The sequence below is a fragment of the Myiozetetes cayanensis genome, unplaced genomic scaffold (assembly GCF_022539395.1).
Source record: "Myiozetetes cayanensis isolate MyiCay16 unplaced genomic scaffold, myiCay2020 scf2-11, whole genome shotgun sequence".
Lineage (NCBI taxonomy): Eukaryota > Metazoa > Chordata > Aves > Passeriformes > Tyrannidae > Myiozetetes > Myiozetetes cayanensis.
Window position 1 is genome coordinate 32,421,203 of NW_026087411.1, and position 24,836 is coordinate 32,446,038.

The 24,836-nt window shown below is 36.5% G+C and overlaps 1 protein-coding gene across 9 annotated transcripts in view; it reads right to left on the minus strand.

Moving 5' to 3' along the window:
- Positions 1–24,836, minus strand: part of BIRC6 (baculoviral IAP repeat containing 6) — a 162,737-nt gene that overhangs the window by 122,349 nt on the left and 15,552 nt on the right. For all 9 annotated transcript variants that reach the window (XM_050314338.1, XM_050314345.1, XM_050314348.1 and 6 more), the window contains exons 3-11: positions 22,264–22,401; positions 21,657–21,850; positions 20,016–20,127; positions 18,676–18,758; positions 17,267–17,489; positions 17,004–17,164; positions 15,230–15,288; positions 13,156–14,550; positions 4,103–4,252 (exon numbers count right to left, since the gene is read on the minus strand). In XM_050314338.1, the coding sequence (XP_050170295.1) occupies positions 4,103–4,252; positions 13,156–14,550; positions 15,230–15,288; positions 17,004–17,164; positions 17,267–17,489; positions 18,676–18,758; positions 20,016–20,127; positions 21,657–21,850; positions 22,264–22,401 (2,515 nt within the window). The remainder of the gene's footprint in view (positions 1–4,102; positions 4,253–13,155; positions 14,551–15,229; positions 15,289–17,003; positions 17,165–17,266; positions 17,490–18,675; positions 18,759–20,015; positions 20,128–21,656; positions 21,851–22,263; positions 22,402–24,836) is intronic.

The window sequence follows — 24,836 nt, forward strand, 5'->3', positions numbered from 1 at the left end:
TATATAATTGTGACATTTTTATCACTGTTTAAAACATCACTTTGGCACCTGCCTATCAATACAGACTTGTTTTATGGTGAATTACTAGAATTTTGTGAAGGGTTCCCAATTAGCTTAAAAGAGGTGTAAGTGAAAAACAAACACGCTTTACTTAAAAGTAATGTAATGCACTGGGCCTAGACAATTATGTTGTCTTCTTGTCTTCATATTCAAGCCTTGTACTGAGGAAATAAGGATATTAATTGAAGTACTGAAAACTAGAATATCCCAGGAAGCCAAATACCTAAAGAAACCACAAAGAAACTAAAAAAATAATCAGATTTTCCGACAAAGACCACCCCCCCAAACCCCAAGCAAACAAAAAACCCAGCCAAACAAAATCCCCCAAAACCACAAAACAAACCAACAAAAAACCCCAACAAAAATCCAAAAAGGCACCACCACCACCACCACAACAAAACAAATGAGGGAAAATAAGATATGCACAATGTAAATTTTCTTGTATTTTGAACATTTTCTCTTAAAAATGCATTTTGGAGAAAATCTTTTACTTGTAAAGAAATTATGCTTTTCAAAAGGAGAAAGTTTGCTACCTGACTACTACTTTCACCACCCAGGCTGGGGGGACAATAATACACAAATACCACCCTCCCACTGAAGTCTGAACCTAGAAACTGTCTTGTACAGCAAGCCAAGTTCAGCTTCAGGTGAGACACCCAGAGTCAAGCAAAAAAATCCACTCTCATTGCAACTACAATAATTTCTAATCATCAATCTAGGAGGCAGGCAAATGCTGAAGAAATTAGAAATGCTTTAGAAACTGAATTTCAATAATAGGGCAGAGACCTTCACTTTATTAACTGCCAAATATGAACCTCATTAGCTGGATGACACTGCAATGAGAAGTGAGATCATTGCTTAAACCGTACAACAATTCTATCTTTGACTAGACTGGATTTTTCCTGCATCATTCTCCTTCCCTCTCCAACAGAAACAAACATAAATTCAAAGTATTCAGAGCAAACACATACATGTGGTATCAACCCCTAAAGGACTTTCCAGTGTTGTCAAGTATACTTGGCTTCTTTTGAAAAATTATAAGACTTTTATTATATTCTAATAGAATGTTACAGTAATGTGGTTCTAACAGCTTAAAAACTTGAAACAGGTTTTAAACTGGTCAGGAAAATCAATACTCTTTTTCAATTCACTTCAAAAAAAAAAAAAAAAAAAGCATTATTTTAGATCACTTCACTACAAAAAACTTGCTGCTCCTTAAAAGGAAACAGTAATCTAAAATTAATATATGGTTAACTTATTTCCTTCTAAAACAATAAAATTTAAAATGCATCCAAGATTTAGATTCAGGCTAGAATATAAAATTTAACAAATGCATTCTAGAATGCCAACAACAAAGAAAAATAAACACACAAACAAAGCCCACAATATATAGGAACAACATATGGGCAAAAGCTTCTGCTTGTTGCAGAAACCTCTGTTGAGCTACCTCTCTGTCTGAATAACATGCTAGGACAAGAGTGGAAGAAAATGTGGTTTTTTTCTGCTGTATGATATTTAAGAGTAAAAGAGAATTAACACTGATGTTATAAATGTTGGGGACAAAGGCTCATCGTGAATCATACAGATAATGACTTAGAAGTCCTGGCAATCATTCACATACATGCTGAGAATCCTGTATTATCGACTTCAGTATCCTTAACCAGGATAGTTTGGACTAAGAGCTCTGCAAACCCCATTTGGTTTCCACAATTCCTGCCCAGTCCCCTCATTTTAGCACTGGTTTCCTATGACCATTAGGCTGCTCTCACAGCTTTTAGTGGCTCAGTTTGATGCCACAGCAAAATAGTTCTCAATTTATCTGATCATTGCTGTGTATCTAACAACTCTTCGGAAACCATTACAGACCAAGATCAAGCAATACTACACTGTCTGAATTATATGACTATTTAAAGGAGGACCTGCAGCTTGTGGACAATCTAAAGCTACAGCTACTTTGAAATCTACGCATAAATAAATCAATTTCTTGTTCCAATAAACCATATTCAAGCCTGTGCTGAAGGCTGGATGGGAAAGAGATAAAAAAGGGGAAAAAAATCCCCTTTACAGTACTGGCAGAATTTAAACAGTAATGCTCATCTATTTGATTCATCAAGATAGTTAAAGTTACCATTTGATTGGAAGTCACTGAAATCTGCTGATAAGCTACTGTACAGGGAATGCATCCATTGAAGTACATCTTGTCCTTGATATTTATATTCTCTTTTTTGCTTGTTAATATAACCATTAGCAAAAGAAGGGTGCAGAAGAAAGCCACAGACCTTTTTCGCTCACATACATACAACAGTTTATTTCCTAGTCATTTTCAAACTTCAGGAATGGTTTCTTTGGTGAAAAAGAGGAGGAGCTGGAGAAATTCAGACTTTAAAGTAACTGCTGTAATGCTGCTTACAAGAAATCTTATGACAAAAAGCATCTTTTCTTTCCCTCTTTTGATCAACTCTTGCGGAATAAAATTGAGATCACACGGACACAGCATAATACATAGGAGTGTTAGAAGGCTGACAACAAGAAGGGGCTTTGGGAGAAAGATAGCAAGTAGCCTGCTGACAACAAAGATGCCATGATCCAAAATGGTCCCTGTACTGCCAGTCCTCTCCCAGCTTTCTTTGTCCTCTGTAGCTGCAGGCAAAGACACCCCCTATCACACACACGTACACACAGAATTAACATAATTTCTCTGAAACAGTCCTAGCTACTATTTCCATTGTGTCACTCTTCTAACTTCATGCTTTATATTATTTAATTTTTGGGTTTTTATATTTTAGGTAATCTATTCCCAGTGTATCCCTATTTGTGTTCCAACAGACATAATGAAAACTTCCAAACCCAATCCAACTAAACCAATTATGCTTTCTTTCTCTATCTTCAACAGCCGCAGGTTAAAACAAAATTAAAAACATAATAGTTTTACATGTCTCTCATAAACAATTCCCTTTATAAACTCAAAACAAGACTATATATATATATATATATATATACACACTCTTTAAAAACCTCAGCATGACTCAAATCTTCCTCAGGCTAAACCAACAAAATTAGATTTGTTGTTAAGTTTTAGAAGCAATTGATCTACACTAAAGCATCTTTGACGAGGGCTGAAAAAAGACTGAGAGGCCCATAGAGAGGCCAGGAGCTCCCATAACCTGCAAACTCACTGTTCTCCCTGACAGACAGGAAGAGTGCCTCATATTTCTCCCCTTCTACTTGCCTACAAAAGGAACAACCCTCTCGCTCAACTATTTATTTAACCTTAGTGGGCCAGGAGACTACAAAAAGCAGCAGATTGTTGCAGGTCAGGTATATTAGAACCTCAGTAAAGACAACACCTAAACAGGATGTTTAGGGTAAAACCAGAATTTGGACAATTCAAAACAATTATTTCTTGCTGTCCAAGGGTAGGGTACCTGTCAAGGAAGGAAACTAATACGTAAAGGACAAAAGAATTTCAGCTCAACCCAGGCAAACTGCTAAAAACCAAAAGTCCACACTATATGGTTAATTTATCTACAGCAACTACACTGCCTGATGTACAGAAAGTATCAATTCCACTGTGTGCAGTAGTACCTGTTAAATACATGCCTTGTACAATTTTATTAAGTAGACCTGTATGGCTTCTGCATGAAACTTTAAGGTAATTTTACATAATAAAGACATGATTTTAATTCCAACAAAAGATCTCAAGCCTATTTAAACTATGTGGGAAGCTCAGTCACTGCACAATTACACATTTCTCACTGTCTGCCACACTTAAAATCACATGTAGAGATTAGAAAAACAGTCATTTACATTAAAGTGTTTTGGGGTTTTGTTGTTGTTTTTGTTTGTTTGTTTGTTTGTTTTTTAATCAGGAACTGCTGAAGTATTATGCCTGTACATAATCAGCAACAGCAACTAAAGAACTCCAACTTTGGGCAGAAAAAAAATTATAAAGCAGCATGCTACTAAATAATTGAAAATCCGCAACTTCCAAAAATTACAAAAGTTTCTTTACTCATGGTACATTTACACGTGTGCAATTTACCTGTAATGCCTGGACTAGAAGGATTAGATAAGGGCTTGGTGCCTTCTGATGTCTGTTCTACGCTTTTGGAAAGGGATCCATCTACAAGTATATCGGCTTCATCTATGTCATCGCAGGTCCCTCCAATCTGAAGGAAATGAAGTTCTCCACCTAAAATCATCACAGACAACAAAAGGAGAAAGTTTAGACAGGCATACAGCTAAAATCAATGCATAAGGCTGGCTTGTAGTTGAACTGCTATGCAATTATGACAACAATTACACAGGACCTGAAACCAGTAAGATTATACAGGAATACTCATTTTGCTTTACTACTACAATTTTTTTCAGGGCAAATGCAAAACAGAACTTCAAAAATAGTGCAGTTGTGAATGGTATTAAAGGTAAGACATTGGGGGGAGGCGTTTTAAAAGGTAAATAACACAGGAAACCTCAATAGAAACCAAATCACTTTCAATAATCTAAGATATGTTTATAAAGAGAAAATATTCCATCACTGAAGTAAAAGCCTACACTACCTCATTTGTACAGGTTACAGAAATTTCCTTTTAAAGTTTGATATTTGAAAACTGAAAAATAAACTATGAATTCTCCTAACTAAGTGGTTCTTCACATCATTTCATCAAACCTAGAATTACAACACTGATCAGGTCAACAGACAAAAGAGCAAGTCCAAACTTTTTAACAGACGGATGAGATTTTGAAATCACTCAAGGAGGTTGCCTATTATTCACCACTACAGACATACAAAGATGAATTCTGTCATTTACAGAGAAGTCCCAGAATCATAGAGCCATTTAGGCTGGGAAAGACCACTAAGATCATTAAGTGCAACCATTAAACCAGCACTACCAAGTCTACCACTAAACCATGTCCTTAAGTGCCACACCTACATACAGTCTTTTAAATGCCTCCAGGGATGGTGACTCCACCACTTCCCTGGGCAGCCTGTTTCAATGCCTGATAACCCCTTCTGTGAAGAAATTCTTCCTGATATCCAAGCTAAACCTCCTCAGGAGCAACTCGAGGCCATGTGCTCCTGTACTATCCTTCTGTTACTTGGAAGAAGAGGCCAATCCCCACCTGACTACAACCTCCCCTCCTTTCAGGTAGTTGTAGAGAGTGACATGGTCCTCTTTTAGCCTCCTCTTGTGCAGGCTAAAGAAATCTCAGCTCCCTAAACTGCTCCTCATAGGACTTGCGCTTTAAGTCACTGAGAAGCAATGTTTAATTTTACATAAGGCTGGAAGTGCTGTTAACCAGTTTCAGAATATAAACAGTAGGATTCAAATACGAAAATCCAAGTTTCTGAGAAATGTTCGCAGACTGACCTTCAGCATCTGACTAACATTATGATAAACACTGTTATGTAAATTATCCAGGTAATCTGAAATAAACAAACCTGAGAATAAAAATGTAATAAAAACCCAAGATAAAAGCAGGTATATGTTGTGCACTGTGAGGGGTGAGAAACAGAGTGACAGAGAGACACAAGGAGGCAGAGAGTGTGTGAGAGGCATAGAGAGAGCTCATACAGGGTTTTTTGGGATCTACAAAAGGCCTGACAACAAATAGCTTAATGAAATCACTCTTTAACAAGACAGAACAATATGAGGAAAATAATAACTCAAATGACCAAAATGGAAGAACAGCTCCATGGACAGGATCTGTGCAGTGTGCTGTGGAAAAATCTACTCAGGGTCCCTGGGTGATGATGCATGAAAACAGGGTTCCCAGGATCTGATTTTTTCACTACCTATATTTCTCTTTTTATTCTCCCTCACTAAAATAGCTATCTCATTAAGCTATTTTTTGTTGAGGTTTTTCTAATCAAGATTCAGTAAAAATGCCTGTACTGCCCCTCTCTCAGCCCCAATCTACACAGCCCTGGTGCAGAACAGCACATCCATCCCAAAATGGTCCCAAGTGTGGAGAGGGAAGTTATAGTAAATAACACATGAGTTTCCTTGAAATTAAACAGCTCACAAATAAACAATTTTCCTCACACAATGATCAACAGCAGTAAAAATATCTGTATCATTTTTCCCATACTACAAGAGGAAGTAGTCATAATCCCTGCATTCCTGAAAGATTCCAGAACTTTTCCAAGAAAAATAAAATCTGTGTTAAACTCAAGACATCTCACTTTCTCTTAGTTGTCTTTAAAAAGCTTCTGTAAAGAAGTTTACCATGAACTTCAGTTACATGGTATTAGCCTCTGGTTATGCACACTTTACAAAACACTGTAAGTGTCTTTGCCTCTGTATAACAAAGGAGGATTTTGCTCTCATTGAACATCCAAAGATGACCTTCTGATGATGCATGCTTAGTTATTTGTTTCAATGACACTGCAGTTCATATAGTCACGTGCCAGTGAAAAAATTTGTGCAAAACTCAATGCAGCTTTTTTTTTTTCCTTTGGATATTACTACTGGCCCATCATTCACAGTACAAGGCTGAAACAGCGACTCATCCAATGCTTTCAAATTCTAGCCAGGTAGCAAGCATAGCAAGCAGCAGTTTATTTGAAGACTTCTCTGCTTGCATCTGTGAGACACTGGATTACTGTATTTATTATTGGGCAGACCAATTCAAGTACGTGTGAGAGAAGGAACAGGTTGAATCTCACAAAGGTGAGGTGATGCCCTATCCCATAACCCAGCCCTGGAACAGCTGTCAGTCCCTGAGCACTGCCCACACCACAGCTCAGAGCCCTGGACCCAGCCCCAGACTGGTTGGCACAATCAGAAGTCCCACTTCTGATTGTGCCACCCCCCAAGGCAGGGGGTGGGATGTGGCCACAGGGGGGCCAAAGCACATAAAACCAGCAACATGTGCTCTCCATGTGGTTTGAACCCTGCTACCTGGGGACGTGGAAGCTGGACTTGTACAGGACTCTGGGTGGTAGCTATAATTTTCTCTTTTTCTCTCTCTTTCTTTACTTCTTCTCTTAATCTCCTCTCTTAACATTTTGCGTAGCTTGAGAGACCAGATGGGTTGGATTATGTTAAACTGTATGGGTTAGCATGTGCTAAGTCAATGCTTTGGGGAATACTTAATTTTGGTTGAATGTTGCCCTTTAAATTTTTGCCAAGTACTCATACTTCCTAACATTTACCAGTAAAAGTACCTCCTGAGAATACATGTGCAGCTTTTCTCCTTTGTGCTCTCTCCTAAAGTGTTAAAAGAACTGAAGGCTCTTCTAATATATGCAGAGGGTGGATATTGCTGGAGCCTTATATACTTTTAAAGTAAAACCCCTTTAGTGAACTCAAAGCTCAGGTGTTGGGAGTCTTACAGCATCACTTTGACAGAAGTAATAAATACTTCTCTTGCACTAACAAGGAGATATGAAAGCTGATACTGACTTAGTAATCACAAAGCAGACAAGTTTAAAACCAGCACTATAATATTTCCACCCAAAACCAGGTAACAAAATCAAAGCATCAGTAATTTAATTCTGAAGTGTATTTAAAATCTGCAATTTGCATGGACTCGAGAACCTGGTGGGCAATACAAACAGAACACAAGAATCATAAATCCATTCAAATAAAGTACAAGCTTCCTTCTGGCAGAACAGTTACTGGTTCAAGGAAAGCAGCTCTGGCACAAGCTAGAGAACATGTCAGAGACTAGGCCACTGCAGTCAAAGCCAAGCTGGTGGGATGTTCAGTATCCTGAATGTATCCTGCACTCAGGAAGGAGTCTGGAAGAATGACACAATCATCAGCAGCAAATCATAACAGAAGGACATAGTTAAACAATATCCAAATAGTTAAAAGGAACTGGAAAACAAAGCCATACCACAGGACACTATTCACTAAACAACTTACAGTCCCCTCCTTCTCCTGACACTGGGCTGTAGAGAAAGGATTAGCTCTAAATGTGCAAGTTCAGAACGCCTGAAAAATGTCATCAAGAAAGCTATCCCAAAGCCACACTCCAACATAATTTACACCATTCTTGGAGATCTTAGCTACAGAATTTCATCCCAACTTATGGAAAAATAGAATGCAATTGAATAGGGGCAAGTGAAAGTTACTATGCCTAGCAAGAAATAATTAAAAGAGCTATTATGGGATGAAGAGAAATCAGCTAGCCAGCAGTTCTGCAAAAGAGGCTCTTGTGAGTCAGAAGATAAACCTCATTCAACTTCCTGCTCCAAAGTGCAAACATTCCATTATGTATACATGCACACGGTATGTACAGATTACAGAGCTGCTTAAGGAATTCTTCTGTTCAAAGACATCTGTAGGATTACTGTGCCTGGTTTTGGGTATCTCATCAAGAAACATGTGGACTGACTTAAGCAGGTCTTTTGGGAGGGGTAAGTAAGGGTTGGGGATTTTTTTCTTTTCTTTTAAAGTCCCTAAGGAAAGTTTAAAAGGATTAGAGATACTCAGCTTGAGAAAATAAATGATTGCAGAAGAACAGCATCTAAATAAACTCTGTTTTCCCCTTCTTTTTTGAAGAAATCTCTTTGCCATGTTCCTAATGAATATTACAACTAGTATGACTCCAGTGATAAAAGATGATGCAGGCTAAACACTAAGGGAAAAATCATCATCAAGGACAGCATGCAGAAGAAGAAATTTCATGAGTAGGCTGTTAAATCTCCATATTGAAGATGCTCAGAAACAGGATGATCAGTACTCTTCTTCTGAATGTAAGTGTAATTGATCCTGGCTTGAAGATGACCTTTCAGCATCGCTTCCAACACTAATTTTGATGTGTAAAAACTTGACCTCTCCCCAATCCTATTAGACTCCATTGCCTAAGGAGGTAGAAAATTGAAAATACTAAATTGATTCTTGAACTTCAAATACACAGCATAAAAGGCTGACAAAGCCTAATGACAAGGAAGACACAAATAAGGTACCAAACTAAACCAGAAAAAAGCTACAGAGTGTAATTAGTACACTACTTACAACTCAAGAGCAAGAAATCTGCTATAAATGAAAGGTACAAGATTTGGAGGAATCAATTCTCAAATGTATCAAAATGCCATTCAGTTCTGCCCAGCCTTGCCATAGGAAGTATCATCACTGACAACTCATTTCTGACACACCAAATTCCAGCCTGAAAAAATACTTTTCCTAACAAAGGGGAGCAACGAGAAAAAAAATCTTGTTATAATGTAACACCTTTGAAATGTTATAATGTAACACATTTAAAATGTCAGGTGAGCACAATCCAGCAATGCTTCACTCACTAGGAATTCAAGCAAAGAGATGGTACAGATTTTAACACTTGCTCAAATCAGACAGTATGTGCAAGTACCCTCTTCACCAGGACATCATGAACGTTTCCCCTTTTTAAAGCATTTGTTTGAAATGCCACCACAGCTTCCTATTCGATATTTCTTCAGAGAGCTCACAAGGGAGAACATCAATAGCAATGAAAGACAGAAAATTGACAAATCTTTATGACCTTTTAAAAACACTGCCAGAAACACAAATATGGTCAAATTTCAAAACTGCCAAAACAAAGCACAAACAGAGATCTGCATCTTTATATTGAACTAAAACAGGTACGTTTCAGCTATGTCCATTTTCCTACCTAATTCCATATTTCAAAGCAAAGGTCAACAAAATCGTCTGAATGATAAACACAGCTAAGCAGCTAAAGTAAGGAAACAATCCAAAACAAATTCACCAAAGGAAAAAAGTAAAACATATGCTGTGGAACATTTTCTCAAGCAATTTTTTAGTAAAACCCTAATTTAAAAACAAAAAAAAAAAAAGTTAAGATGAAAACTGAGATATCAGAAAGACAGTGACAACTGAAGCTCTGGAAATTCATGCATCCACAACAAACTATATCTGATCCTCTTAACCCCCCATATGATAGCACACAAAGTACTACTAAGAGGAATATTTACTATAGTCTACCTTGACCAAGGGGAAGAGAAGAGAAGAAAGCAAAATACACATTGTTTAACAGAACTGGAACCAAGAATATACTTGCACACTTCTTCCCAGAGGTCAACTTCAGGCAATCCTTGCAGAAACAGGTAAGTACCTGAAGCTGACAACGAGAGGTAACATTTTGAAGTGGGACTCACAAGGATGGATGACATCAAATGCAGGTCTGAAACATCTCTACATGAAACCACTCCAAATCTAAGCACCCATTCACAAAGAGGTTCTTTTTCAGTCATATCTAAAAGACAACTATGGAAAAATTTTATGATGCAGCAGGAGAAGCAGAAAAAAAGAAAGGTTTTTCTGCATCTAAAACTTTCAGGTATTAAAGTCTATCTTTGCCTGCCCTCACCATCCAAACAAATAAAGAGGAAAGAACATTTTGCTCAAATTATATTCCTGAACAGTTTTCCAACAACATCCAAGCATTTCCAACATGTGTATGTTCCAAAACTTCTACTTAACATTTTCACCTACGTCTTTGCACTACAAGCTTCTTTCTAGAAGGATTGATGTTGAAAACATCAGTGAATACTGTTATTCTACTTTCAACACATATCTTCCCAACGCTGTCAGACGGCAGGCACCATCCTATATGTGGTAATAAACCTAGAGGATTAAAGACCTCTAATTGATTTTGCAAGAATTTTGGAAGAAGCCTAGGAAAACTGTATTTGTGAAAAAATAACAATAATAAAAAACCCCATCTAGCAGCTAAGCAAGAAATTTTACGCACTCACAGTAGAAAGTTTAAAGGATGATTACGATTCAAGACAACAAAAATTATGCAAAACTTATTCCATATAAGAAGGTATTCAAATGTACAATAGGATATAGGATTTTAAAAGTTATATTAATAGTTGAGGTTCTTGATTTGTTTTTCCTTTTAGTGTTCCCAAATTTTATGCCTTACAGTTATTTATAAACATTTCAGATCAAGTCATTCTTTACAAAGCTTCACATTTTAGCATAAAAGTTTTGACTCTGAGGCTTCAAACATACCTAGCACCAAATCCAGACTTCTACTGGACATTGATCCCTAAATATTTATGATGGCTTTGGGACTTAATTTTTTGAAAGTGAGAAAAATTACACCAGGAAAAGTGATTGAAATGTTAAGTAAGGAAGAGAAATTGAAAGCTTCTAAAGACATTTACTCAATAAAAATAACGAATTCCAAAGTCCATTCTAATACGACCGCAGAGCAGAAGATGGAAGTTCCAACTAGAGGTGCAGTGGGTGTGAATAAGAGATAAGAATAATCAATGGTGTTTTTTTTTTTAAGTAATCAAAGTACTATGTTCAAGATAGGAAACTTGCAGGCTGAGGGATACCTGTAGCATACTGGACTACAGAAATAAAAACCAAATCTCAGTCATCTCCAAGGTAGCAAGAACAAAAGAAGTCCCAGCAAAGCTATTTATAAATTACTGGATGGATATTATAATACTCAAGAGAGATTAACTGAATAAGCAGAATGATGTGCTTGTCTATTATGAGGAAGATGAAGGATCCTCCAGTCAGTAACAGAGATGGTAGTTGTCTAGGCTGAGACAAATACTCCAACACACACAGAATAAATGCTTCCAACTCAACAGACCTCTTATCTTAAACTCTATGTCCCTAAACATGTTTAGATTATACCAAATGCTACACAGAATATAATTACCATACACACTTATACCTGATGGGAAAGTACAATGAACAGTAAAAATAAGCTCTTTAACTTTTATCAAGGAAGACAAACCAGATTTTATGCAAGGTAGAAATTAATAGTAATACAATGCTGTAGATCAAAAAAAACCACCTTAGCATGGCTTGAAGTTCTTTGTAATGAGACTGCAGATTGATCAGCTAAGTATAGGTAAAAATATTATGACATGGATATGATATACTAACAGTTTTCAAAGGCAATTAACCTTTCAGTTCCATTTTAACTAGGAAAAAGCGTGCATTATTAAATATAGCTGAAACAGTTTAACAGACATTTCTTCAGAAGCAGTTATAAAAAGAGAACAATTTAGTAAATATGAATTGGGAATCTGCAAACATAATACTAGTTGCTAACACACAATGTTTTCATTTGTACTGAATAAGCAAATCTAAAATTTCCACTTCTAAAACTCCTGGTAGGTAAGTGATAAACGTGGAGCCCTTAACAAAACTGAGATTTTTACACTAAGCTTGACTTCATTTGTTGCAAATAACAGGTAAATCTGATTTAGCCCTAATCATAGGAGGACTGTGTAATCAATGTGATTTCCAAAGAAGGAAAGATATTGATTTAAATTCTTCTAGTAGAAAGTTCAACATGATATTGGTGGGAATTCATTTGAAACGTATGAATCATCCCATCAGCTTAGCCACTCTGAGAGCCTAAGCATTTCCAACGGAGCTATGTTCAACTGCAAGAGAACTAAATAAAACACTGGTGCGTGGAGGAACTCAGCTGGATGACAGGCAGAGCCGTTTCCAGTGGTCCAATGTGACACAAGGGAAATGGGAGCTGTGTGATGGTTTAGGGACATCTATGAAGTAGCTGTTGCCTGAACCTGAGTTACACTCCCCTCCTACCTGCACCTCCTTCCCCAGTATGTCTTGTGTTCATTTGGAAAAAGAGATTTAATAATCCTGCATGGATAATCTGTCTCTCACACTCAAGAAAGTACAATCCCAATTGCAGAAAGCTGAAGCAGAACCAGCAGCACACTACCTGAATGAAGATACAAATGACCACTGGAATAAGGTATAAAAGCATTATCTTCTCTATCCTCTTGAATATCATCAATTACAGACAGGAGACATTTTTCAGAAATGTGATTTCTTTAGCACAGAAATAATTACAAGAACTACTTTTATTTGTTTTGGACTTAAGAAAATCTGTGCCTCTACAAGGTCAAATTTACCAGTACCTTGGACACACGCAAGAATTCTTACCATTCTAGAGATGAAAATCTACATTTAAGGCGAGGAATTAACTAGTCCATGCTTCCTAGACCAGAATTAAACTCAATGTAAATTCAATAAAATTTGCCTATTACTGTCCTGAAATGTTGGTTCTAAAGTCTATAATATAATCCAAATACAGTAAAATCAATAACTAAAAAAAAAATTTAAAGAATAGTCTTACCTTTGGTGCATGCACATAATCTGTCTGTGCCCGAACAGTATATCACAGAGACAAACATATCTGGTTCCTCAGTGCCCTCTTTTTTAGGTGGCTCCACTTTGGCCAGAATTTCAAAGTTCGAAAGATCTAGTATTTTTACATATCCTCCCTGAGTAGTTATTACCAGGTGTCCAAGAGTAGAGATCTCAGATCTTCTTTCTCTCCCACTGCCATTTTTAGAAGTTAATTGTATTTCCTCTACAGGCTCCTCACAGTCGTCCTCTCGATTATCCAATATGTCTGGTGGGAGCAAAATCATTGAGGTAATTGTGTCTTGGGGGTCTTTGATATGCTGGATTTTTACTGGTTCCTCCTCTAGAGTAACTACTCTAGTGGCATAATTCATCTTATAAAGCACTAGGTATCCACCACTAACACTTCTCTGTTCAGGCTGAATAATTAAAGGAGTTGGTACATCTGCTGGTGACTCATGCTGGATCACATCAATACTCGTGCCATTCACTACAGCGAGACTTGATTCTAGTTCCCCCTTCCTTCTATTACATAGTGCTGAGTTTAATTTATTTAAATTATTCAAGGCCTCTACTTGATTTATTGCACTCAGAGATTCGACAGGACAAGTCCTCAGTCCTACTAACAGATGAACTCCATCTGCACAAGGTGTGATTGAATCTACACACAGGTTCTCCTCCTCTGCAAACTTTGGCAGACGCAGGCACTGAACCAAAGTCCCAGGCTTGGGAACCATGGAGCTCCACTTGTCCGAGTCCGGAGATGTTAGGTTGGCTGCAGCATCTGCAAACTGCTGAATGTAAGTCACAGGGGGATCCTGTAACAGCAATTGTTCCTGACTGTCCAGCTCCATTTCAATGATCTGTGGAACTGTGAAACCATCATCATGTATACTTTTACTCATAATATTGTTCATCTGTGAAAAGAGTTTTCCTGCTTTTTCATCAGACTCCTTAATGCTGTATAGCAACAACACAGGCAAAGTCCTCCTTACCAGAGGGGAATTCAGTTCTGAATTAGTGCAGGATTCATTGTCAGTTGATCCCTGTTCCGAGACACTCTCACCTCGAGTCCTACTTAAACCATCCAGTGATCTCTGAGAGTTACTGCTAACAGGAGAGGTAGCAGGTGATTTGTATGTTAATAGACCTCCAGCTAATAAACAAGGAAAGGGAATGTTGTGTTGTTCTAGATGTTTTTCCTTCATCTTTTCACTCTTACAGTTGGCCAAACAGGGATTTGCCCCAAGTTCTTCTAGATCCTTAACCGTGTCTTCCAGAACATTTGCAACAATTTCCCACTGAAGTTTTTCAGGTTGCTGAAGAACGCTGAGAGCTGTTATATCAAGGCTGACTTCCATAGTTTCTTTTTGTGATGTATGCCCTTTAAAGCAAAAATGTTGAACATAATACATATGCTTAAAAAAAAAAGGAATAATATTGCACATACTATTGTTTGTTGAAAAACAGAATAAAATCTTTACATCTCATGCTCTTTTTTTTCCCCACTTGCTCATCTTTACTCAGACTTAAACTGGATTATGAAAAATGATGCAATCCTCCCTCCCATCAAAATTTCTGATTAAACCTCTAAGAAAATGACAAGAACACCAAGCATAGCACTGTTCTGCTTCCATATGAAATCTTTATTCAGGAAGAGAAATACTTTATCAAACTGCATAACCACACGGAAACAAGATATAGGAACTCTTTCTGGTAATCCCCTGAATTTAAATTGTACAGTTGTAGTTTGTTCCTGTTCTAAGAAAGTTCTTTTATCTTGATTTGTGTGCTTTATTGACAGCAAGATAAGCAATGATTGTTGTCAAGTAAGACATTTATTAACCAACAAAGTAGGGTTTTTCTTTTCTCCTGTGTGTAATCTCTCCACCACACAAACAGTGACTTAAATACTGGCAATTGCTTTCAAAGTAAATCCTTTTCCTTTTTTTTTAATACGGTGAATATAATGTCATTGGTTTTGACAGACCTTTTTTAAAAACGTGAGAAGAACAATTTCCCCTCTGACCTCTCAACTATTACACAGATCAGACATAACCTACCTGTCACAGATTCCGATCTGGAATGCTCTTCACTGTCTGAATCCTCCAGTAGGTCATCACTGAAAAAAAAAAAAAATGCATGAATGTACACAGTAACTGCATGCTTATCTTTAATTAAATAATTTTTAAAAATTGTAAAAAATCAATGTTTATTATAACTGGCCATTCCTTTTAGTTGGTACTGTAGAACCATTGATCAGTTCACCACAGACACTAAAAACATAAAGCCCTTTTTCCTCCATTATCAAAACAGTAGACCAGCTTTTTGTTTGCCTCATTCTACTACTGTATTTCCTACAATTCAGACATAAATGCAATTAAAATGAAAGCCAGTGTACTGCTTCTAAAAATACTACCAGATTAATAATTTTTTGATAAAAGTAGATTCTGTTCAAGAAATCTCTTCATGAGAAATAGGTCATTTAGTAATTCTAAGAATATATGAATAATTTATGCATCTGGCTTTTCCAATATAAGAAATTATTTCCTATTACAGGCTCCTTACACACAGGAAGAACAGTAATGCCTTTGCAGCTTCAGGTACGACTACTCACAATACCAAGTCAGATCCTCAAATTTCAACAAACTGGGTGCTTGCTCCTCACATTCAAGAAACACATCTCTTTTGGTTCAAACCTGATCTTCACTACATGACAGAGACAATTCAATACTTTGATTCTCATCCAGCTTCCCCTTGAGTGGGAAAGTCATAGTAAATTTCATACAGGTTAAGTGAAGTAAAAGAGCTTAGTTTTGAGCAGTATGATTGCACTATTCTTCATCCAGCTCTTAAAATTGGTTAAATTCTTTAATTCTTAAGGATTTCACAGCCCTTCAGCTACAGTAGAAGTCCAAGTAGCTGTTAGGCCCCATGTGCTGATGCTGCCCATTTGCAACACTCTCTCTTTAGAAGAGCAAGCTTCATATTTGCTCTGCAGTGCTGTAGGTATCGCACCAAGCTTAAACCCAAAGGTTTCGTTTCCTGTGCATGAAGCAGCACTGTTACTTTCTGTAATGCTGAAGTTTAAGAAGAAACATTCAAAAAACTAGTGATATTCCTCCAAATACCTTCTGTCCTGAATTTTTCAACAATTATTCCCTCTTTGGTTTGAGTTTTGGCAACATGAGAAAGGAGTTCCCAGTAAGAGACTGCAAGAAGAATAAATGAAATAATACTATTTTTTCTCATGTGACTCTTTCTGAGGACTGGCACACTCTCTAGCTTATCCAAAAGCTTGGAACAGGACTGTCCAATTATTTAAAGAGTATGTAAACATGTATTAAAGGTACACAACAAAGTACAAATTCCTAGCACATCCACATAACTTGCTTTCAGAATGACATAAGCAGAAATTATGGAGAAGCAATCAGAGAAAAGCATGTTCCAGAAGTCCATAAGTAGTCTTTATTTTCAAAGCCTGAAATGGATAATTCATAACTAAAATAAAACTCCAAAAACTGACACAAAGCTTATACTCCTTTATCTTTTTTCTCTGCCTCTGAAACATTAGCACAGGGCAGCAATGAGATCTGCAATCTCTCTGCTAGAGGAGTATTAAGACTGGAATATCAAGAAAACTGGCTTTAAAAATAGAAATTTAGATTACTGTTTTTCAAATGCTGAATTGTGTACAGATATACAGTGACTAAAAATATTATGTTCACAAAAAAAAAAAAGTTTACCAATTTTTTGTTTCACAAAGTTTAACAACTAAATGGCATTTACCACTTACACAGCAGCATTTCATATTTCTAATTCAGTAGATTGGCATACCTGTCTCCTTCCAATTTTGGTATATCTGAGCAGCTAGATGAATCTTCTAACCATGCTAGTGTTGGTCTCCTTGAGTCAACCCCTGAGCTCTGTTCTCCTGATAACATAAGTTGCTGCACAATAGCCGGATCATATGCATTGATTTCAAATTTTAAGTGGACCTGAGAAATAACAAACAGAAAACAGAAGAGGTATTTGATTTGAATCGAGATATGCTTAATCTAGTAAATAATTAATAAAAACTGATTGTTTATATTACATACCTTCATAAGTTTGGAAACATCCCATATGCAGATCTTTCCTCGTTTTGTTGCAGCAGCTAGAAAATGAGGGCAACTCCCAGATCCAAAGCAGGCTATTCTGTCAGTGCCATCTGTGCAGGGAAATTGTGCTGGACTTGTTGCCAGCGTGACTGAAAGAGGTACATTCTGAGTGTGCTCACCCTTGACAAACGGGCAGTTTGGGGAATGTCTCTCATGTTCAGACCTTTTCGCATTAAAAACAAAGAGAGCAAATATTGATTTCCTACTGTGAAAAATACGCACATCATACACAAGCTCGGCCCTAGAAGCAAAGCTGAAAATGAACTGTTTGAACTGTACTGCAGTCAACCATACAAGAGAGTTCTGAAGCTACTAACACAGCCTTCCCCACTGAGTCTCAAGAGCAGACTGTATTAAAGCCTTTGATTACTCAGTGCACATTCATATTCAAATGGATGAATCTACACACAGTGCTATTAATATACGTAGTCCATTCAACAAACATAATTGTTCTATAGGCAGTAGCCTATCATGTCCTCATGAAGTAAAGCACAGATTAAATTCTACAGAATGTACATTAGAATTCCAATGTTATGAGCGAGATATCATTCCAAGTAACTTTAGAAGCAATGTTTTGCCTTTAGTTCTACATTCACAGTTACAAAAATGAAAACTGAAAACAGTCCTGAACAACACATTGATGAAGAAGCATGAAAAAAACCCAAATTTCAATAACTAAACAACTTTCAACAACTAAAGCAAAGCAATGACAAGAGCAATTACACAATTACAAAATGTCTTGAAACGTTATGTCACAAGGAGTAGACAAAGAGTAGTGATGATAATATTACAAAGGATAGGTTTCAAAAAGGTCAGGAAGCTGATGTGTTCAAGTAACAATTACAAATCACCAAATAATCAAGACAAAAATTATGTTAAGAACTCCTTAATCAATTTGAAGTCCTGAATTTCTGCCACTATGCACAGTTTTATGATTCAGGAAACTAGTAATGGATGTTGCAACTTTACATAAAAGGCAAATATGCACTGCAAGGCCATTGGAGTTTATGGACTTGAAAAGAGATGTGATCTAGTCACAATCACACAGAAGACTGAGTTTAGATCCCTGCAAATTGTTTCATGGAACAATCTGAAATCACGGAACAAATCAGACTTAAGAAATAAAACCAACTACAATTTTTGTGTTTAGTATTATACAGAAATTTGACCTACTACTACAAGTCATTTTGTGATTTGTTCCATGGAATCATTTTGGAAACCCATTCTTGTCAATGACATATCCTAAACTCACCAGAAATCCCATCGAGATAATGTTGATTTTTGTCCTTCAAGGATTTCCAACCTCTTCTGTACAAAATTAAGTCTACTTCAAACATCATTAAACTTACCAAGGTTCATCTGTAGGTTCCCAGCACACCAAGCACACACTACAGGTAAAGCACATGGCTCTGTCATCTCCTGATGAAGCAGGCTATGAAAATGAGAAGAAACACTTGAAATTTATACATCTATCTACTATGGAACACTTTAACTAGGTGATCGATTCTTTCCTTCTAGTGACATAGTAAAGCACCACATCAAACATATAACAGGCCAAAATTATGTACTATAAAGTGGCAATATTTCATATTAAATAAAAAAAAGGATACACCACATTACTATAGAAGGGATTCAGAGGCAACATCCATGAATGTCATTAGGTAAAAACCACAGACATAGAACAGAACTGACATTTTTTTAGTTTGGAAAAGCTCACAAGGTTCAAAAAACATAGAACAGCAGAAGAATAAGTGTATATCTGCATCTTGGATAAATACAGGTTAAAAAATATTCTTTCCAATCTCCTAGGACATAAAAGTATTCTCTATCACTCCTCTGCAAAGAACAGTTGTAACTAGCTGAAGCTGAGGAAAAACAATGAAAATTTCCAATCTCTTAAAATTTAGCACTTTCAAGACCTTGTTTCAAGACATGCTTGGGAATATGCAGATGCAATTCAATATATTAATTTCCTGCATTTCTCCTCCTGTACAAGTTTAAGAAATCCTCCAAAAACTTTATGCACTTGCACCTATATGGCTTTGTAGTTGACATGAGGTAGACAATATTGCTGTCAAATGATAGGCACTGCTCACCTGTCACTATATAAATCCATACCATAAAATTATTTTTTTTACAGTAGAGATAATTTCAAAGAATAAAAAATAGAAATAAGCAAAAGTAGTAGAATAAAACGTCGAGTTTGTATTTATTCACTAAACCTAACAATTTAATGTGATCTAGGACCTTTGTTTTTTACAATACAGTGTAAGTTCTACTAGGAAAGTATGCTTAGAGAACTCCAATGTCAAGCTTATTGCTTTTTTTGCTTTACTTGTAATATAAAGAGGATGTTTACTCAACAATCTAACAAGGAAGAGATTCAACATAACCAACTTAATCTCTGTAACTGTTGTTTAACTCAGATCAATCTGATATTTAGAAGTGTTTTATATGCTGAAATTCAGAACAGTGTTTTCTGTGATTTGTACAAAAAGAGAAGCAATCTCAAGGCATCAAAACCCCCTGAAACATAAAAAAAAGAAAAGTGCTGAATGACAAAGTTTTTATGGTTTATGCATCACTGAAGGAATCCATTAAAAAAACAACAAAGAACCCACATCTTTTTTCCTCTGCCCCCTCAGACCTTCACCTCAGGAACAAATACTAAGAACAACTGAACCTTTACCTGGTGATAGAACCCAGCTTGAGCCATAGGATCTGGCTGTGCCCACCGATAACCCACATGAGGCCATGAAGTGAATGTCTCCCGTCTGTTGGCTTCACTATACATCAGAGACCTAGAAAGGTGAAAAATTCTACATTACCCAAAATAGACACTTAAAATTAAAAAAAATAAACTTTTTTAATTTATGAGATACTTTCAACGTTTTCATAACTATTAAAAATACCACAGATAGTTACCTACGACTTATACTTAAAAATATAATTAACCATTACTGAAAAGTGACAAACTTCCCTCACCTGGGTGCCCAAAGTACATCCCCAGAAAAAGAGCAAAAGCAATACATCAACCTATAGGCTTTAAAAGTAAAGATCAATAAAATAAGCTTCCAGGTAGCCTATTTGATCTAACTGCAGAACAGCATTAGATACTCAAAGCCACTCTGCATCTAAGGCAGATGGAAAATCTAGCCCAGCTACTGGAGAATCGGGTTTTTTTAACATGACAACTACTGCAAAAATTTGGATTTATTAGTTGAACAGATATGAATATGCATATTTAAATCATCTGAAGTGATATTTTAGGCTTAATTGAATAATTGAAAACCTCCCCAACATTCTTCCCTCACTACATACTATAATACTTAAAAATTGTAAACTACTAAGTCAGAAAACATGAACTCCTCTGCAACTCAACAGCTACAGAACAAAAAAGTTCCTCTCTTTTCCACCTTCACTCAGCGCATGTCCCTCATCTGCAATAGCACATAAGAAACGAGTATCGGTTTTTCTTTCCCCTTCACAGAATTTTGTTCTCCAGCATCCCAAAAACTCTGCTAGACGGATAGGTGCCTCATTTCATGTTTCTGCCCCTCAGTTTAAGAAGATTTTTGTTGTTTTATAAGAGAACGGGTATATTCCTGCCAAGGAAGTAATCTATTCTAGCAACACTCACATAAGGGCTGTCTTGACATTATATCACCTTAAGAGACAAGCTCTTGAAGAGCTCTAATCAAAATACAATATGGCAAGGTACAGGTAGACCTGGAGGCTTGGGAAGGGAAAGTAAGAGATGAAATCAATTTCAGTAAACTTAGTTGTAAGAAACAATAATGTGCTTGCAAAATAATATTTGCATAGAAAGTTTCATGAAGGACTTCATTTATAGATTTAGAAGATTTATTACTATTCTAACTAGTCTTAGCTTATGAAGGTTAAAATAATGGGTTCCTTGCTTGTTTATACATTATCACTTGGATCAGAAGGAGATGAAGCAACAATTTCAGGCAAAATTTTCCCTGACTCTAAACACTTAGTAGGTGACTAGCGAGTTCAGAAGTAGCACATATATGCTCTGCAAAGCTGTATTTAAGGCTGCAATTGTTACCTTTCTGAAAGTATATGTTGGATTTAAGAGCAAAGTGAATTCAATTTGCCTGGCAATAAAGTTGAAACCCAAATAGTCTTGTGGCTTCACTAAGTTTAGTAACATGTATGGTACATTGTGCATTAAACAGTTAATTAGTTGTATGCATAAGAGCAACAAAGTACAGAATAGAACTAATTCCTTTGTTAAATGTCATAAAAAAGCTTATTCTGATACAACTAAGGGGTCAAATTAATCACTTATTTTGTATTACTATACCTGTCCACAGATCGACCAGGTCCCACACCAAGTTCTGGTCGTGCGCTGGGTAAGAGGTAAGATAACCTATCCATCACAGAGGATGCTACAGGTAAGGCAGCAATATTTTGATTTATCTTCTTGAGTTCATTTACAATGGCACTGGCGACAGACTTCAAAACATGATGAGGAAGGTGGAACGTAACCGTTGCCCACTATATTAAGAAAAGAAGTGTTTGGGTTTTAAAATCGTAACATCTAAACAACAAACAGATCACAAAAGCGTCAAAACCAAAAACAAACGCGTGTCTTCCATGATCCCATGGTATCAAAAAGTAACACATCAACAGATAGACATAACCAACATGTACATAATGCAAGGAAAGTCAGTAATTTCAGATTTTAAGCTCAGTTGGGTTTATTAGTTGACTTTATCTTCAAGAAACTAACCTTGTTTGTTCTCTTAACAAGTGAAGTTTCATACAGAGGAACTAAGAAACATAATATCTTCTACTGTCTTCAAACAAAATCCACCACACTAAGTCAAACATTTTGTATGTTTCAATAATGGTAGACACACAAATTAGACTTGGGAATCTATTGAGACAGTACAGAGACAAACTCTTACCTTTGCAACTTTATGATTTGCTGCTGTTTCATGTGAGGTATTTTTTAAACCATCCTTCAGTTGTGTGATGAACAAGTCATATCCCTCTGTGCTAGAAACATCTACTTTTTCTATGCAAGCAGATAACAGCTGCTGAGCCTAAAATGCAGATATACGAGCAAAGTTAGCATCCACACTGAACAACTCCAGACAGGAATTACACCTGGGTCATTATTCCAGGAAATGACTTTTGTCATATCCTACTTTATCATATATTATATCAGCATAATTCTCATAAAAGACCCAGAGTTGAGTAGCTGTTCCAAATTTTATTTTTATTTTGTAAATAGATAAACTTCAGCAATAACAACAGTAATTACTACAAGTTCCCTCAAGGGCAATACTCACCAAATGTTAAACAAGTCAGTCATGTAAACAACTATAACTGAAGAAATACTAAAGACAAGCAATAAGGAGACATCTATAGCCCAATGCTTTCTCTTCAAAAGGATTCATTCAGCTTTACAGACAAAAAGTGAGAGTATTTTTCTGTGCCAAAAAGTGACATTTTCCTGAGTAGCTTTGTATCTTCAAAAAGCTAGATGACAGTGGAACAACACTGCAACAAAATTAGAGATAAATTACTTAAAATGCTAATACAATGAAGCTGAAAAGTGAGGTAGAAAAAATCCAGGCTAGTCTAGAAACTAGAAACTCTTAAAACTCAGAAATAATGCAGCTAAAAAAGAATGCTATAAACATTCATTTATAGACTTTTTCTTCCAAGTCTCATTTGTTTCCAGCTTATCCCTCTGTCTGCTAACTTCGTGTTGACAGGTAAAATGTAAAGTTATGCTTTATGTGCAAAGCACAAAGTATTCTATATCTGCTGTTAGGTGGGTTGACTACTGAAAAATATTATAGGAATCTTTTTCAAGTTACAAACACAGGGAAATATTCCTCCAAGGACAACAGCCAGCCAGTCACAAACTGTTCCAAACAGAATAGACCAAATGGCCCCTTGGTTATATCCTTGGGAAGTTCAGGGAAAGACAGACAGAAATAAGGCAAACCAGTCCCCTAGCTAGGGTTGTATCTGTTTCTCAGATTTCAATAAAAAGACAATTACAATTCTTGTGGCATCTCGTACTTCCCAAATTTCTTGCAGATGACAGAAGAATGAGAGATAGATTATGGAAGTTCCTAAATTTACAGTGTTCTATGGAGACTTGAAAACAGCATAGAGTTGCTTCATAACTTCTCAATGTTGCCAATTAAAAATGCATGAAGATGCATTGCATTACCAGCAGATCAAACACATTAAAAGACTACTTAAATTAAGCGAACAAATTCACAGAAAAGTTCTAGAGACAAACAAAAAAAACACTACTCTTGCTTGGATAAAAGTTCTTGACCTTTTTAGAATGAAAGAGATGGACTGACGTGTTTGTATGATATTTGCTTAATATTTACTAAATTTTTCAAGGCCTGGGTTACCTCCTCTTTAAAAAAAAAAAGAACTGAAGACAACTAATGTTTTGCTTCCTATCTCACTGATTTGGCCATGAACTTCCAAAATCTATTCCTACTGAGCGATAATTTCCAATTTTTTTTTCTTTTTTACAAGAAGGACCTTTATAGAGTAAGTGCTGTATTATAACCTTGAAATAAGGGTCTGTAAACTCTTTAGAACCAAAGAATCTTTAGTTAAAACTGATACAAACTTACAGGTTGTATTGAACCATGTAAGACTGCAAAAAAGTGACAGCAGAACTTAGGAAAGCCTGACCTCTGTCACTTTCTTCACACTCAGCCACACATACCAAGATTCTTTAGTAAACCACTAAAGGTGTAAAAATGATGCCAGTGGCAGCAAGCCCGAGGAACCTGGAAAGCTCTCTTTGGTGACCTCTGTGGAGCAACACTTTGTTGCTGTTGCTCCTACTCAAGACAAGTAGTTAAAAACCTCACATATAACACACATTCTCGTACCAGAAGTGCCTGTTATTCAATACTCCAAGAGCACATAAATATTTTACAACAATGCTGAAGAAAAACAAATGCAACAAAATTCTAAGCATTACGCTCTAAGCAGAAATGTCTACATTAGCTTCTCTTAAAGTGATACTGAATGCTCAAACCAGGAAGTATCACGTTACAGCTATAAGGGAAGCCAGGTTTACAGGGAGAAAAGTCCTTTGTTAGGCCACCACACCTAGCTAGAACACTTAGATTCCAGCACTAATTTATCACATGTAGGAACACTATATTAGCTGATTTTGTCTTTTTTTTCCCTAAAAGCCTATACAAAACAAACAAACAAACAGACAAACAAACTCAACACACCTGAATTAAAAAAAATAAAAAATCAAGGATACCCAACAGCCCAGACTGACTTCTAGGAGTGTATACAGATTCCACATTCAAGCACTGACAAAGCTCAGGAAACTAAGAAGTTCTTTCATCTGAAATAATATGTTCTTGAGGCACACTCTTACTTGTTTGAGATACAGTTAACTGCAGAAACCTACAGCCCTACGACAGGTAATAAGTAAGAAACTTTTCCATTACATGCTGTTAATATTACCCTAGAA